We start from the raw sequence: 18,189 nt of genomic DNA on the forward strand, positions 1-18,189 counted from the left end.
ACACGGGACCTCTGAACACTAGCCGGATGCTCTACCAATTGAGCTACCTGGTCACCGATGATCGACACAGTCCAGTCCCGCCACATACGTACGTAATCTGAAGCCATGGCTAGCGAATATAGAACTAGCGCGGAGAAGAAAGAACCACTGGACATTTCAACAAGCATCTATTAGCATTTATTAGCATAAATAATGGACGCAGGCTTGTAGCCTCTATATCCATATCAATATCAATACATAGTATAATATAAATATTTCCTATGTAATTAATAGCTTTATATTAGTTCCTGTACATTCATGAATAATAACGTTTATTTTTCCAATGATCATCTAACATTATTTCAAATTTTATGACAGAATCAGCATCGACAACAATTTGTGGCAAGCTATTCCATAAATCAATAACTCGGTAACTGAAAAAAATGTTTCCTCCCATCAAGACGGAGGTTCACTTTTTGTCAGTTGCGAGTTGCGAGTTGGAAAATGCGAGTTGCGAGTTGGAAAATGCGAGTTGCGAGTTACAAAATGCGAGTTGCGAGTTACAAAATGCGAGTTGCGAGTTGGAAAATGCGAGTTGCGAGTTGGAAAATGCGAGTTGCGAGTTACAAAATGCGAGTTTCGAGTTACAAAATGCGAGTTGCGAGTTGGAAAATGCGAGTTGCGAGTTGAAAATGCGAGTTGCGAGTTGCAAAATGCGAGTTTCGAGTTACAAAATGCGAGTTGCGAGTTGGAAAATGCGAGTTGCGAGTTGCAAAATGCGAGTTGCGAGTTGAAAAATGCGAGTTGCGAGTTACAAAATGCGAGTTGCGAGTTGCAAAATGCGAGTTGCGAGTTACAAAATGCGAGTTTCGAGTTACAAAATGCGAGTTGCGAGTTACAAAATGCCATTATTTATGTTTTCATTACAAAATGTTAGTCTTTAAAGCATACAACTCCCGAAAAATATTTGGTAGCGTGACCACTCCAGGTGAACGCTGTAGGAGAAGGGCCTAGTGTATAAGCCTATTGGTAGGATGTTTGCCTTGAGAGCGAGAGGGCGCTAGTTCGAGCCCCAGCGCGGACAGGCTATTTTCCATTACGCCTTCCTGTTGCGTATATAATATCCAATCGACATGGACAGGTTAGATTTTTTTTTATTTAAATACAACACATCGTCAATATATGTGAAATTGAAGGTCTTTGCAAGGCCCTGTTACCTATTTTGATAAGCTCTTTTCTAATCAGCCTCGTAAAAATGAAAACAAAAACAAGTCGGCCAATTTGACTACAAGTACATGGGGTATGCTTATGGTCTGTTGGAAGATCTGGTCACCAAACAACCAAATAGGTTGTCGATCTGAAATTCATTCATTTCCACGATTTCATCTTAAGGGGACAAAACCTTCCCCAGAGGAACCGTAAAGTCCAAAAGCGAAGCAGTGCACGCGTCACACGACGGTGTAGGACTCGCTTGTGGTTTATATTCAGTAAAAAGTTTTCTCGAAAATTGTTCACAGTATCAATAGTATTGCCTCTCTGATTATCTTTTTTATCCGATTAAAATATCTGTATTGAGTATTTATGATGCATAAAATATATTACCGTACAAATATACGGTACACCGGAAATTGCTATCAGCGAAGCGAAACTGCTGGATGGACGCGGTCAAACACCCGAAAGTTTTTCAATGGCGGTTTGATAACTTGTCGTTCACCGATTGATCAACCTGTCGTGTATCTGGCCATTTTATTTTTTGTTTTATTTTTATTTAGTGTAATGTTGGTGCGAGGGACGTTTTCAACGTGCAGTATAATGAATTGCCATTGCCTATTGATTTGTCAATTTGCATTTAGCGGTACCAGGCAGCATGTTATAAGCTTAAACAGACATGTTTTGAAAGACACATACGGATCGTGGTTCTATGGCCATTCGGCTAACCTCGGCCGATTCCGGTACCCTATGTGGGTACGGAATCGGCCGAGATGTGACGAGTGGCTCCATGACATGCATATAATAAGCTTGACATAAAACAATTTACACGTCGTGTAAAACATTGACGGCATCAACCCAGCAGTTTCGCTTCGGTAATAGCAATTTCCGGTGCACGGGTATCTATTATACGTAATTTAGTGTTGTGTTATTAGTTCTGATGTAAAGACAATGATCTATAGCTGAGGCAATTAATTTCCGGAAGGCGCCCATATTTAACCCCTACCCATTAGGACTTTATATATATACACTATGTACTGTATAAGATAGGTAAGCGTGTCGTGGAGAAATCCCCTGCCCAAATAAGGCCATGCTTTCGAGTGCTCGCCAAAACAGTGATAACTTTTATACTTTTGTATACGATCTTTATTTCTTATCAAGCTCGTCATTATTTCCGCAGGCTGTGAACCCATCACTGCAATAACAATATAATCTAGCCCCCAAAAAGGTCTGAAACTGTGCTATACACACAATGGAATGTTAAATCACATAAGACTGTAACGAATTCTCAGGTCCCTGTGCTCTTTCTACACAGGGAGGGCGTATCGAGCGGTGTCAGCGATAGGAATCACACACTCACTGACCGACATACCACACGTGTATTATAGTTGTCAGAGTGGTGAGACCAGCTGAGGTCAGTATTCAGTACGTTCTCGGCGATATATATTGTTGACTCCAATCTAGATCGCCATTTACAGTTGGTCATCAGACAAATACTGAGGTAAGTTTATTTGTAGTCTCAGTTTTATGAGGTATAGTTACGAGAGAGACTTTCAGATAGTTTTAAAAAGTTTCTTCGCTCAAATTTTTACATCTCTGACAACATAGATCACCATTTCATGCCTCGTCTGTCAATGATAAATTTAGTATATTTACAGACGAGGCGAGTACCTGTGCACAGACAGCCATGTAGATAAATTTCCTGTTTAAAATGTATAACGTAGATAACAAACAATGAGCTAATATATAGTGAGAGATAGGAATATCCTGGAGTATTACTTTATGCATCACATGAAGTATGGTTTACATTTGATCGTAAAGAATAAGTTGTGTCTATATAATCAGCATGGGTACAAAGTATCAAAGCTAGGCAACAGGGCTATGTTATATATTATAAAAATAGCCAGAATACCTATATAAAGATTTATATAAACATTTAGGTATTTCTAACTATTCAGGGGCCGCGATGGCCGAGTTGTTAAGGTGTCCCGACACTTAATCACTAGCCCTCCACCTCTGGGTTGCGAGTTCGAAACCTACGTGGGGCAGTTGCCAGGTACTGACCGGTGGTTTTTCTCCGGGTACTCCGGCTTTCCTCCACCTGCAAAACCATGCACGCCTTAACTGACCATGGCTGTTAATAGGACGTTAAACAAAGACAAACAATAAATTTAGCTCTACTTATAACACTAGACATGGCCCTGTGGCTTGAATGATAGATATATATCTCCACAGGGACTCAGTTTTGAGACTATGAGTAACGCACGGTTCAGTAATATGCACAACATTAATCGAGCATAATTACTGTGTATGACCGACACCGGAAATAGCTCCAGCCTGAAGCGAGGAGAGGCGAACACACAAACTGGCAGCAGTAAGTAATTTTGTAATATTTCTTGGTAAGCAACATTATATTTGCAAATTGATTGATCACATAGTAGGACAGATGTCAGTGGACATTTCATGGCACAAAGGGATTCAAATAATGTACACAGAAATAAATAAACATGTGCAACATGTACGTAGTACCGGTAAATTTTGTGAGTTCCGTGGACATGAACCTGGAATTCGCAAAAAACTAAGGTGCTAACATGTAAAGTATCGGTCGAGATTTGATAAATATATCATAGGTATTATGTTGAATCAATATTTGTGACGAGTCTGTACAGCAAAGAGTGGAAAATTGACAAAAACATTTTGCACTTGTGTACGGCGTATAGTTTTCATCTATACGCCGTACACAAAAAAAACTATCCGCCGTGCAATAAGTAAAGAAATAAATGTCATTTTACTGGGATATTAGCAATATTTGGCCTTAAAAGATGATATAAGATGTTAATGATTACAAGTTTTCAACTTTTTGTATCTGTATCTTCCGTTTCACACAACGTTTAGATATGTTAAACAGCTGAAAACATATTTGGACGAGCGAAAACGACGGTACTAAGCACCTTAATTTAATTAAACTAACATGTATTTTCCATTCATTCATAAAGTTAATGATAGGTATCCAGAACACAAACATCTATCCTGTTATATGATCAATCAATTTGCAAATATAATTTAATATAAGAAATATTACAAAATTACTTACTGCTGCCAGTTTGTGTGTTCGTCTCTCCTCGCTTCAGGCTGGAGCTATTTCCGGTGTCGGTCAATAGTCGAGGGTAACGATAATTTTATACAACGATACCCCCGATATAATGATGCCGTGTGTAACATTGTACTCAATTCAAACTTCGTCAGCTTCATCATAGTCAAGCATAATTTGATGGCTTACAAAACTTGATCTGAGCCATAATCAGCAACGTCCAGGAGGTGTTTTCGTTGATGACTAAACATGTAATTTGATGGCCAAGGGAGAACAACATGGAAATAATAAGATTATATATATAATACTAAATCATACCTGTCTTTAGCCCGAGTTTTCTCTGGCCCTCTGACAGGCGCGGATCCAGGAATTTGAAAAGGGGGGGGGGGGGGGGGGGGGGCTGTTTGGCATAGGTTTATGATTTTCCTCATCCGATAATGGGGGGGGGGGGGGGGGGGGGGGGGGACCCCAGGACCCAGGACCCCCTCCTCCTGGATCCGCTAGTGTCTGATACCATTTTACACCAAACATGGTGTCAGGGCTAAAGGAAACCCAGGCTAACCTGTCTTCAGCAGTTCTAATGGCCATTTGATAAACAAACAGGTCTAAAGTATGATCTTGGTATTTGACGACGACATGATATTTGTAAAATTTGTGGAATCACTTAGGGTTGAGTTAAACATACCGCAATGTGGGGATATAACTCGGATCTAATCTATTCACCTAGCTGTCTTAATAACTGATTTGACAGCATTTTTTGTTTAACAATGATTGTGCTTAGTTTATTTACAGAACTGTCTGTATGAAGATCCTGTTTGGTTTATCATTATACACAGGACTACCGGTGTAACCATGGACGTGCTTGGTTTGGTGGATGTCCCGACCTGGCTACAATGGGTGTTGTTATTGGTTGGGATGATTGTAGCCTACGTCGTGTATGTACTCATTAACTTCTTTCTAGGTTTTTTTTTCATTTTTTTTTTTTGCAAAATTGCAAAATGTTTTTATTTTCCTTTTTATACAAAGCATAGTGACAGTAATGCAAATCTATAATTTTCTATATATTAAATCATCTACATGTTGAAGTATATTTAGAATTTGCCAAGTACACTTTATACATGTATATGAAGCTGTAACTTATTGCAATTAATCATAACATGGGAACACAAAAGATTTGAATTAAAGAAGTGCTTATTTTAGGTAAGGTTTTTGGAAATTTTAATGGAAAACTTGTTATCCTTCTACTCATGTGAGTAAAGATTTTCAACCTGGTATGGACCTTATGTAAAACTTCTTTCTAGGTTAACGATAAACATCACTTACCATTTCATACTGTAACAACAGAATGAAAGAAAAAAATCCCAAGGCCCGTTCCCTCATATCACTTATTGTCAATTATCAGCCTCCGTGCCTTTATTGCGATTCGAGGATGGTAATACCATATTTAAGTAGTTATATATATTGCGATTCGAGGATGGCAGTACCAAAGGTTGTAAAATACATTTTTAATTGTGTACGTCACTCTGTATTGAACTTGGTGCATATTGTGTAGTTATTTCCCAGTTTGAAGTAAACAACCATCACGCCGATGAAATGTTTAGATTAATGTATGTATATAGCAACGATTGACAATTCTCCATTTATACATGTAAAAATGAGTCTAAAACCCATATGGAAAAGATCAAGTAAATTGATCGAAAGTGTAAGATAATCTAGGTTATAAAAGCAGTATACACAGTAATGTTTAAATATTAATACAATCTGTGTTAGATAGACACGAACGACTGATACTCTACAAAGACTGCATTCGTATGGAATAGATACAATCTGACGGCCGTCCAATGTTTACATTTTTGGCCTTTTAAAATGTTTAATGATTCGTGGAAATCTAGTAATTTTAGATGAAGCATCAATTTTCAAATTAACTGTCTGTTAATTTGTTTTGCGTTTTCTTTTATTTCGCATAGTTCTTTCTTGATTCATTCATTATAAGCTGGTCCTTGATTTCTTGTACCTCACAAACCAGTGATTATAAGTTCGTTCTAACTGCGATAGGTGATCTGCTGTATAGCTGGCAATTTAACTTCACTGTATTTGCGGTTATTAAAAACAGCATGAACATAAATATACCAAACGCAGTGTTAGCTGCATACTTTTTTCAAAGCATGGCTGCGCGAAATTAATACTCGCGGTCTCGCGATCGGTCCGACTGGAAATAATAAGCCCCTAAAATAAAAACTACACCATATTGAATTCTCAACGGCTGTTTAACAGATATAATTTTCTATTTTGTAGCTTCATGTCTTGGGATCATAATACTTTCAAGAAAATGGGGATTGATGGGCCAAAGCCAAATCCAGTTTTTGGAAATTTCAGGACATTGTTCAAAGAGGTAATTGCATATTGGATATATTTAGGATTTTTGACTTTGACAATGCTTTAATTAAATCTGACTTGGATACTGAAACTATTATCATTATAAACAAAATGAATTATCGATGCTACTGAAAATCATATTTTTCGCGTTAACACACGAGGTGAACCTCAAATCCGTCACGATTTACTTCTACGAAAATAACACCTTTGGATGGTGGCCAAGCTATCATTTACCGATATACGAATCTTGCATAGTTCATGACTCTAAAAGTTCATCATTTTTTAATTTAAAATTATTTCTAGATCAGCATTCGCGAAACAATGTATGCGCGAATATGTTTGAAGAGCCATATTCGCGAAATCTAAGTGATTTACAGTATAATACTGTTCTATACAAAAATAATTATTTGCCGGGTTGTTTTTACACTTTGTAGGGAGTCGTACAGGCCGATATGACATTCTATAAAAAGTATGGCAGAATATTCGGGTAAGTACAGTTATACGTACTAGTTAAACGTTATTATGATGTACAACAATAGCTTCCAAGTGAAGAACCAAGAAACAATACTGAAGACAATAGAACAATAGCTGTATCTGGACAGAAATGCAGAACTTTTGTGCTTGAAGTATCCAGATAGAAATGCAGAACTTTTGTACTAGAAGTATCTGGAAAGTAATGCAGGACTTTTGTACAAGAATATCTATAAAGTAATGCAGGACTTTTGTACTAGAAGTATCCAGAAAGAAATGCAGAACTTTTGTACTAGAAGTATCCAGAAAGAAATGCAGAACTTTTGTACTAGAAGTATATAGAAAGAAATGCAGAACTATCCAGAAGTATTCGGAAAATTCGCAGAAACGTAGGGGAATACCTGAAGTAATCGGCGATGGTATGACATTACCGGGAATTGCCCTTATTGGTCATTGTTTTATTATAAGTTGCAATAAAAAGTTGTTTGGTGTAAAAAGTGAATAACATTTGTTACAGGACCTTTGAATCTCGACATCCTATCTTGTATATCGCCGAGCCTAAACTACTAAAGGAAATTATGGTGAAGCAGTTCAACAGCTTTGTCAATAGACGGGTGAGTGGACATTTTAACGGAAATCATTTTATGAAGGCTCATGAAATCTTTGGATAATATTTTAACGACTTAATGTAAACACACACTGTTACCACTGTCTTACTGTGATAGCTCGGTTAATAATAATCCAATCTAGTTCTTTTATTGGCGTTATTATAACTACAAAGTAGATTGAAGGCAAATAACGTGTAAAAAGTATTTAATTCTTCATGGTTAATTTCTTAATTAGAATTCCACAGTATTAATTAGTTAATTAGAATTCCTCAGTATTGATAATTAAAATTCCACAGTATTAATTAGTTAATTATACTTCCTCAGTAATAATCAGTTAGCTAGAATTCAACAGAATTGATTGGTTAACTAGAATTCCACATAATTAATTAGTTAACTGGAAGTCTACATAATTATTTAGTTAACTAGAATTCCACAAAATTACTCAGTTAGAATTCTACAGAAGTAATTAGTTAACTAGATTTCAACAGAATTACTTAGTTATCTAGAATTCCACAGTATTAGTTAGTTAACTAGAATTCCACACAATTAGTTAGTTAACTAGAATTCCACACAATTAGTTAGTTAACTAGAATTCCACACAATTAGTTAGTTAACTAGAATTCCACACAATTAGTTAGTTAACTAGAATTCCACACAATTAGTTAGTTAACTAGAATTCCACACAATTAGTTAGTTAACTAGAATTCCACACAATTACTTAGTTACTAGAATTCCACACAATTAGTTAGTTAACTAGAATTCCACACAATTAGTTAGTTAACTAGAATTCCACAGAAGTAATTAGTTTACTATAATTTCACATAATTAATTAGTTAACTAGAATTCCACATAATCAATTAGTTAACTATAATTCCACATTATCAATTAGTTAACTAAAATTCAACAGAATTACTTAGTTAATTAAAATTTCACATAATCAATTAGTTAACTATAATTCCACAGAATTACGTAGTTAACTTAAATTCCACATAAATAATTATTTAACTAGAATTCCACAGTATTATTTAGGCAGATAGCATAATATTTCACAAGTCCAGTCAATAAACAAAAGTTCAGTTTAATTGAGATGCAGATTATCAATTGACGTCAGCAGTTAAACATTTACTGCGACACTACCCAGTAAGTGTTTAGAAAAAGATAGTCCTCCCTGGGTCGTTTATACAGAGGACAGTAATAGCTGTACCCTATCTACTCGACAAGAAAGCACTCATTTTTAGCTCATTCGTCAGAGCGTTAATCTACTATTACATTTATACTTAAACTAAAGGACATAGTCCCTCCTGGGTGGCCGAGTGGTTAAGGTGTCCGACACTTTATCACAAGCCATCCACCCCTGTGGCTTTCCTCCACCTCCACAACCTGGCACGTCCTTAAATGACTCTGGCTGTTTATATGACGTTAAATAAAATAAACCTCAGCCTCAAGAACACACGCGTGCGTACTGGCATGCACATAATGGTGTACCGTCAAATGTTGTTCACGTCCTTGTTAATCACGAACAATACTGATTGATTACCCACAGGGGAGTTTCGCGGACGTAGTGGACGTTGAGCTGTCACAAATGCTAACGCTTCTAAAGGACGACCACTGGAGAAACGTGAGGAATATAATGACGCCGACCTTCAGTGCCAAGAAATTACGACAGGTAAATAAAATATCATAACGTACAGGTAACACAACACCAACCTTCGGTGCCAAGGAATTACGACAGGTAAATAAAATAATATAACGTACAGGTAACGCAAAACCAACCTTCGGTGCCAAGAAATTACGACAGGTAAATAAAATATCATAACGTACAGGTAACACAACACAGACGATGGCATAACTAAACTCTTTGAAAGCTTTTTTTATGTATAGATTGAATATCTATGACTCTATCACTTAACATAATACCATAATGACCAAACGAAATAATCTTAATTTTTGTATTAGATATAAAATTGATTGCAATAAGGTAGGATGGAATTTATCTTTATAGGAAAGTTACGTTGGGATTTCACAATGATTATGACGTCATAAACGCAATATCATACGGTTTTCCAGCATTGACGTAAGTAGTGAAGTTGATTTGTCTATAGAAATAGATGTGTTTCTTTACAGATGACGCCTTTGATCAACTCTGCCGGTGATCGGATGATGGAAAACATTGAAAGTAAGATAGCAACAGATGAGGACATCGATATTCACAAGTAAGGCATCATCTGTTACATTTTATTTGTTTGTTTGACTTAAATTAAAAAAAGGCGTTAATTTGAAGTGTACATTTCTACTATGTTGTTGAAAAAATATTTATTTTTAGATGATAACATCATTACTTCCAATTACGTATTCCATTAAAGCAGATTTCAAGTGGTGTTCGTTTTGGTTATTTCTCGCATATTGTTGGTAGGGCTGACCCCGAAAAGCTCAATATGAAATACCGAGATATTATTGAATTTGGTTGATAACATGCATAATATGCCAACAATTGTTTGACATACGTATTGAAATAAATATTTTCTCTCCTGGACTACTTGCTTTTCGCTCACCCAGTCAGAAGGGCCAAATGAATTTATGCCATGGTGCTGCGTCTGCCGTCCGTCTGACGTTTGTCGTCCGTCTGTTGTCCGTGTGAAGTCCGTCGTCCGATTCCCATGAGAGTGAATGATGATTATCTCTTGCCCAGTTTTCGCACTCGTATTTATCTAATATTGACATTACATCAATGCAAGACAATGTTGATGTGACGTGGTTGAATTGTCAAAGGGACATCATTCATTGTTGCCATGACGTCATTACATTGTCGTTGCGTCGTCATGCAATTATTTTACAAGTGGTCAACCCTTGATGAGAAAAAGAATTTCCAATCATTGACATGCTTGTCTGTTGTTTTACCTGTTAACGATTTCTCTGCCACTAGGGTATGTTACATCGACAGTTGTATCACGTGACGTCAAGTCTACCAGCAGAGCTCACCACACAGCAAGATCAATGGATTGTATAAGACAAAGCTTCTCGTCATTTAACACATGCTTTAAATACTTCATTTCTATCACCATGGTTATATTTTACTTACTGAAGTTTGTCACAAGTTTAATCTTGTTTCTATGTATTAGAGTAACGCTTGGTAAATCTCACCAGCAGACCCATCATTTGGTACCCTATGTACATAATAGTACCTTATCCAACCATTGTTTGCCTTTAAGTTAAATGTGTAATAATTATCTTGCTAAGAATGGTCGGACGGCGAAGTGGTAGTGCACTTGCGTTTTAACAAATTGATTTCCCGATTTGACGTGAAAAGGTATGGCGTCACCTGTCTAAGTGTAGTGGTTTCTCTGGGTGCTTCAGTTTCTTAACGCATAGATATCACTTTAGTGCTACCATATGACTCTATTCCCTGTAATATAAAAGTATATGTCTGGTATTTTCATCACAGATTGCTGTCAGCCTTTACTATGGATGTTATCGCTAGCACAGGTTTCGGACTTAAAGTTGATGCACAAAAAAACCCAGACGACCCTTTCATGAAGAATGCGTTTTTATTCAGAGATTCTAAATGGTTTGCAACTATTGGGATACTATCTAGTGAGTATAATTTATCAAATTTCATACAATGTGTTTTTATCAAAATCAAAAGTTCTTTTAAAGAGGATTTAGCTGCATGGACTTGATTGTGATATGTGTTCTCAGTATTAATGTCCGTGTTTTTTTTTGTATGTGGCACCAGGTGTTCTATATTTCATTGAAGGCTGCAATAAATTATGTCAATGGTATATTTGAGAAGTTTGTTAAGTGCCTGCATTGTATTTGCAATGTTTTTAATGAGTGATATTCTATTAAAGTTTGTAGGTGAAATGATAAAAAGGTATTAGTGAAATGTCTTGATGAATGCTTAACAGCAAATAAATCATACTGATTTAGTGTTTAGAATGATATTCCAAGGTGAATGACTTTTCAAATCGTGGTGACATAGCTTCTCATTAACATAAGTAGTTAAGGTGTCCAGACACTTTATCACTAGCCCTCCACCTCTGGGTCGCGAGTTCGAAACCCAAGTGGGACAGTTGCCTGGTACTGACCGTAGGCCAATTGTTTTTCTCCGGGTAATCGGCTGTCCTCCGATTCCAAGCCCAGGCACTTCCTTAAAGAACCCCTGCAGTCAATAGGACGTTAAACGAAACAAACCAAACTAAACCAAACTAAACCAGTCATTAACTTAAGCATTCACAATTTCACAACAAACAGAAAAGGGTTACATGTATATTTCCAGACTTGGAATTCTGACCGGATATGTTTATCATATCAATGTTCCTCAAAAAGGTCTGTTTATTTACTGCCAGTCAGCAGAATTATTTAATCATTGCGCTTGGTTTCAGTGTTTTTACCAGTCTTGGCCCGGATCCCTCGACTCCTAGGCATATCATTCGTAAAAAAAGCCTCAACTTTTTTTGTCAAAGCGACCAAAAACGCTCTTAAGGAACGAAGAGCTAATCCAGGGGTACGTATTCTAGGGGTCTGTTTCTAAGTACTAACATGACTATATTACATCGCAGAAAAAATTATAATTTACACGACAATTGAATGTATGAGACTTTGAATTTTAGGTATATACAGATTTCATGAGTATCATGGCAGACGCAGAAGATACTGAGGAACAAGACAAAACCTCCGGTAAAACAGGTAGGTTAAACGCCACACACATCCATCGTGACAGACTCTTTGATAGGATTTAAATTAAAAAGATTATGATTTTCTTCATGCATCGTGCGCATCTACTTATCGCACAGGTTGGGGAAGCATGGATGTTACTATTAAGAAATAACTTTATTAATATCGAACATATTGACACAATCAGGCTAATCCTATGCTTAGTCGTAAACTCTCCCTATTGGATACATTGTAAGAAACGATCGAGGTACGCAGTTTCGGAAAAGTCTGATTAATCAGATGGGCTTTAGAGCTCTTAATTTTAAGTTGCTTCAGGCAAATCTGATCGATGTGGTCCGTGATTGTATGTATAAACTTTATATATTTTTTTACAACAAGTCATATCAACTTTATTAATCAATCTTGTTGCCCCGATTGGAAGCGCGCGAGGGGTCTTGCTATTGGAAAACAAACTAGAGTGGCCGAAGAAAATCTACGTCGTCGGGCATTTGTATGTTTTTGATCGCCAGATATTCTTGTTTTAAAGAAATCAAAATGTGTTTTAGAAAAAAAGTACTCTGTGAGTAAAGATGTATATCCTCTTTAAATACCTTGTCATGATTGTTTTCCGATTCCGTAACAAAATATGATTGATTCTTTCAATTTGAAACAGACATAGTAAAAATCGTACATGTGATGACAAATGATTAATCTAAAACTCCTTATTAAAAGAGAGACAAGTGAGCTTATGTTGTGGTTCGTCGTCCGTCCGTCCGTCTGTCTGGCGTCAACGTTTTCCTTTAGTCGGGTGATCGTTTCCTGGGATGACGTACAACAGTGGTTTTGTAAAGGAATGGCTTTGTTAAAATATTTAAATGACTTTTATTTCCTGGTCAACCAAGAGGCATGGAATCATGACATTTAGCTTTTAAGTTTCTTGGAAGAGGTACAAAAACTTAGCAAACGGAAAAGTCTTTTATCCATATTCAGGGTCACAGGGTTCAAATTTGTTAAAGAACAGAAACCAGTTCTTTTGAATACTTGCTGTGCGATACAGGCCCATTAGGCCTCTTGTTAAACGATATTATCTCTCAATGTCGGAATCTCTGTATTGATAGTACTCACGGAATCCGAAATAGCGTCCCAGGCTGTGCTGTTTTTCCTGGCCGGCTACGACACGACCGCAAGCACGTTGACCTTTGTCACATATCACTTTTGCATCTATCCGGATATCTGTGACAAGGTCATTCAAGAGATTGATGAAAAGCTTGGCAAGGTAAGTGGTGGGAATACAGAGATCATCGATACACAGGAAAAATGATAAACAATACATGAAAATTACAGAATGTCCTAGTAATGTATCATTTTCCTGTTCATTACCTCGTTATCAAATTAACTAATAGTGGAATACCCCTATTGTGTTTTAAAAGTTCCGGGGAGAAATGGAGCTACGCGTCACCAGTACAACTTTTATATTCGACAGTATAATCACGGTATACCGACACAATTGCGTTATGTAATTTACTGAAACTCTTGAGTAGTCCTGGCTTCGTATGGCGGGCATCGTCGATGAAGCAGAAGACGCTTTCTCGTCCGGAACACCTGGTCTTATTCTCCATATCTGTATCCAAATACAAAGGAGATAACGTGATCAATATTAATACAAAACTATAATTTATATATGAAATAGCACTTACTCTGCTTGAGAAACGAAACCGATCAACTATATAGTACTTTCTGCAAGTTTTGCTTTTAACAGGCCACCCCTAACTATGACAATGTTCACGAGCTGACCTACCTGGAGATGTGTATACACGAGACAATGAGACTTTTCCCTCTTGCTTCAAGGTATGGTTTATGGTTTTAACGATTAAGTGATATCATTAACCAGTCCCGAAGACAATGACACACTTTTTCATTTATGATATTAATGAATTGTTTCTTTAAAGTTGCTTTTGTACAATCCTTTATTGATGAAAACATGGTATAACACAAGGTGCGAACTCTTGTTATTTACTCTGTATGTAGACATAGACTTATTTTACCTTAATGTCCGAATTGTTTGTTGTCTATTAGTCCGATACTGCCTTGTATCTTAACGTTTTTATTATCAAACTTTGTAGAATTGACCGCGTGGCTTCTCGGGACGTCACTATAGGAAATATCGAGATACCAAAGGGAATGATCGTGAATATTCCCGTTGGCGCTATACAGAGGGATCCGGAATTTTGGCCGGAACCGGAGAAGTTCATCCCAGAGAGGTAAGGTAGCTTAGCAGAATTTCTTGCTCAAAGTGATAGCTAGCGCGAGTGAAAATGCATCCTTTTCTGGTGTTATTTAGGATACATAAAGTTCAAAGTTTACTCTCGTGTAGAAAAGAGAGTAATGTGCCTCCCATGAGATCGTGTCTCTATCCACAGCTTTTCCGTTGGCCTCTCTTCTGATTGGGCTCCCGAAAAAGACCCTCCAGTGTGGAACCAGGGAACGGACATATAAAGTCTGTCATATATATAAAGGTTTCCAGATGTGTATATTTATAAATATCCCATGAGAACCATTTGTATAGATCATTTAAATGTTTTACAGGTTTTCAGCTGAAGCCAAAGCTAAGATGGACCCGTTTGTGTTCCTCCCATTCGGAGCGGGGCCGCGGAACTGTATTGGACTGAGATTGGCCTTACTTGAAATGAAGATGGCCATTGCCCGGATATTGCAGAATTACAGACCAATTAAGAGCCCGAATACCAAGGTGCGATTTTTGATAATTACAACATCCTTCATTGGAAATTGTTGCCTTACAATGTCCCCACTCGTCGGATACCCCCTGTTGATGACACTACACTACGCTACACGTCATTATAGGGTAGCGTAGCTCAATCAGCTGTGGGTATCCGACGATAATTGACCACCTGGTCGGAATTTTCTTGGTAGGACTGCACTTGTTTTGCTTTTGTGGTAATTAGTAGGTCAATATTTGCTGTCGGATAAGGATATTTGTACTTCAAAAACAGTTAATGAGCACAAAGTTTGTAGTGACAATACACAACATAGTTGTTGATCCAGTTGTTTTGTTTGAATGATGCTTGTAGTTGTTGGTGTCTATGTAGGTGACATACCGGAAGTGATGATATACAAGATTTAGTGCGTTAGAGAAGTGATAGATACATTAGTGGTATACTAATTAATTTAACGCTATTTCTTACACCTTATATCAACATATTGCTAGTTAATTGCTATAATTGTATTGCTAATTTACTGATATAATCAGAGTATTTTTGTGATTTACATATTTAAGTTAATGTGCTGATATTCGATAATAGTTGAGAGTATGTAAATCATCGGATAACGGTCGGTGTCCTGTTTTATTTACAGGTGCCTATCGAGATAATGAAGCTTGGAAATCGGCCAAAAGGATTTGTGATGAAATTCGAAAGGAGAAAGTGATAATATTTTACTGGAGTGTAATGGACACCACACCGTACAGAGTTGACCTTTTCTGTTTGTTGACTAACGTTTACAAATATTTGCGCGCTTCTTTGATGGGTATAACTTTGATCAATAACCCGATGATGTTTTGTTAAATATAGCGGTATACACATATGTAGTAACTTCATAAGAGGGCTTTGAAGATGTGATAAAAAACCTCTTTACCAGCCCAATGCTGGAAAATGTTCTGAGCCAATTACGCACCATTACAAAGGTACCCGTACGAAGGTACACACAATGTCCTCGAGGAAGGAAACCCAGACATTTGTGTTTATTGTCTATTAAAAGTATTAATGTGTATGTTTCTATGTCAACCCAAACAAGGAAAACAATTTCAAATTGATAGTTAATTATTGGTGTAGCGTAATGCAATTGACTATCAGAACGTGAAAGAAGAAATTTGTAACGAATTAAGTAATTATATAAAAGATATATATTTCACACCGGTAACTTGTAGTATGTATGGTTGAAGAATAATCTAAAAATAAATCATGTGTCAAAATCTTATTAAGATACTATATAGATTTTTTATCCAATCAAAACCTGATTTAGAAACTATATATAATTTTAATCCAATCGAAACCTTATTTAGATACTATATCGATGTTTTATCAAATCAAAACCTGATTTAGATACTATATAGATTTTTCATCAAATCGAATCCTTGCCAAGTTTCAGAAGTTATATTGTCAATTTTAGAATAAGAAGAATGTTTATGCATTTCATTAGCCTGTCATTTATGTTACTCTATACTGATGTATACATGCATTCTTCGCTGCCACACGTGGGTCGAATTTCGTTGATAAAGAAATTTAATTAAATTGTTTCAACCTCAATATTGGGTGGCGTACTGTATTGTTTGATATCGACCATCTCTTCCTCTTCATAATACATAATGGATTGCATGGCCTGTGTGGAAAACACATCACTTCATTAATTAGGAATTCAGTAACGATAAAATGGCATATAATGGATTGCATGACTTGTATGGAAAGCATATAACTTCTTTAATTAGGAATTTAGTAAAGATAAAATGACACCATTCACCCGTCTTATAGGACTGGTCAGTGACGCTTAAGGCCAAAACTGTTTGTTTCAGAAGGGAAGACCCATATCCTTACCCTTTTGGTAAGAAACTTTTGTATACATACAAGTATGTTAGCTTTACGCAAACATAATAAGTACAAATGGTTCCATACTGATATCTTGCCAATGGTCTCTACAGTCAAACGTTAGAGTGCCAAATATAGTTTAATAACTGTTGTTAGGAAACTCCTGTAGCAAAATAAAATACAGTATATCAAGTGTACATTTTAACACTGTATATAAACTGTTCACAAACATGTCATTGTATAGTTACTGTTCACAAACATAACAAGGTATATTAACTGTTCACAAACATAACACGGTATATTAACTGTTCACAAACATAACATGGTATATTAACTGTTCACAAACATAACACGGTATATTAACTGTCCACAAACATATCATGGTGTATTAACTGTCCACAAACATTTCATGGTGTATTAACTGTTCACAATTATATCATGGTGTATTTTTTAACTGTTCACAAACATTACACGGTATATTAACTGTTCACAAACATAACACGGCATATTAACTGTTCACAAACATAACACGGTATATTAACTGTTCACAAACATAACACGGTGTATTACCTGTTCACGCACATAACTCGGTATATTAACTGTCCACAAACATATCATGGTGTATTAACTGTTCACAAACATTACACGGTATATTAACTGTTCACAAACATCACACGGCATATTAACTGTTCACAAACATAACACGGTATATTAACTGTCCACAAACATATCATGGTGTATTAACTGTTCACAAACATAACACGATATATTAACTGTTCACAAACATTACACGGTATATTAACTGTTCACAAACATGACACGGTGTATTAACTGTTCACAAACATAACACGGTATATTAACTGTTCACAAACATAACACGGTATATTAACTGTTCACAAACATAACATGGTATATTAACTGTTCACAAACATAACACGGTGTATTACCTGTTCACACACATAACACGGTATATTAATTGTTCACAAACATAACATGGTATATTAACTGTTCACAAACATAACACGGTATATTAACTGTTCACAAACATAACTCGGTATTTTTTAAATGTTCACAAACATAACATGGTGTATTAACTGTTCACAAACATAACACGGTATTTTTTAACTGTTCACAAACATAACATGGTGTATTAACTGTTCACAAACATAACATGGTATATCAACTGTTCACAAACATAACACGG

The 18,189-nt window shown here is 36.4% G+C and overlaps 1 protein-coding gene across 4 annotated transcripts; it reads left to right on the top strand.

The window, feature by feature from the left end:
* Window positions 1-2,561: 2,561 nt before the first annotated feature.
* On the top strand, window positions 2,562-16,711 carry LOC117343439 (cytochrome P450 3A8-like). Of its 4 annotated transcripts, none has more exons than XM_033905783.1 (15): window positions 2,562-2,689; window positions 5,116-5,214; window positions 6,575-6,671; window positions 7,090-7,142; window positions 7,644-7,740; window positions 9,278-9,400; window positions 9,859-9,947; window positions 11,177-11,325; window positions 12,117-12,238; window positions 12,345-12,420; window positions 13,506-13,663; window positions 14,147-14,235; window positions 14,511-14,648; window positions 14,974-15,136; window positions 15,760-16,711. In XM_033905783.1, the coding sequence occupies exons 2-15, from the start codon at window positions 5,132-5,134 to the stop codon at window positions 15,829-15,831; spliced, it is 1,509 nt and encodes a 502-aa protein (XP_033761674.1). In that variant the 5' UTR covers window positions 2,562-2,689; window positions 5,116-5,131; the 3' UTR covers window positions 15,832-16,711. The 4 variants fall into 4 exon arrangements, with proteins under 4 accessions (XP_033761674.1, XP_033761672.1, XP_033761673.1 ...); XM_033905781.1 differs by having other exon boundaries at window positions 2,569-2,689; window positions 5,061-5,214; XM_033905782.1 differs by having other exon boundaries at window positions 2,569-2,689; window positions 5,072-5,214.
* Window positions 16,712-18,189: the final 1,478 nt, after the last annotated feature.

This window comes from Pecten maximus, chromosome 15 (assembly GCF_902652985.1).
Source record: "Pecten maximus chromosome 15, xPecMax1.1, whole genome shotgun sequence".
NCBI classification, from domain to species: Eukaryota; Metazoa; Mollusca; class Bivalvia; order Pectinida; family Pectinidae; genus Pecten; species Pecten maximus.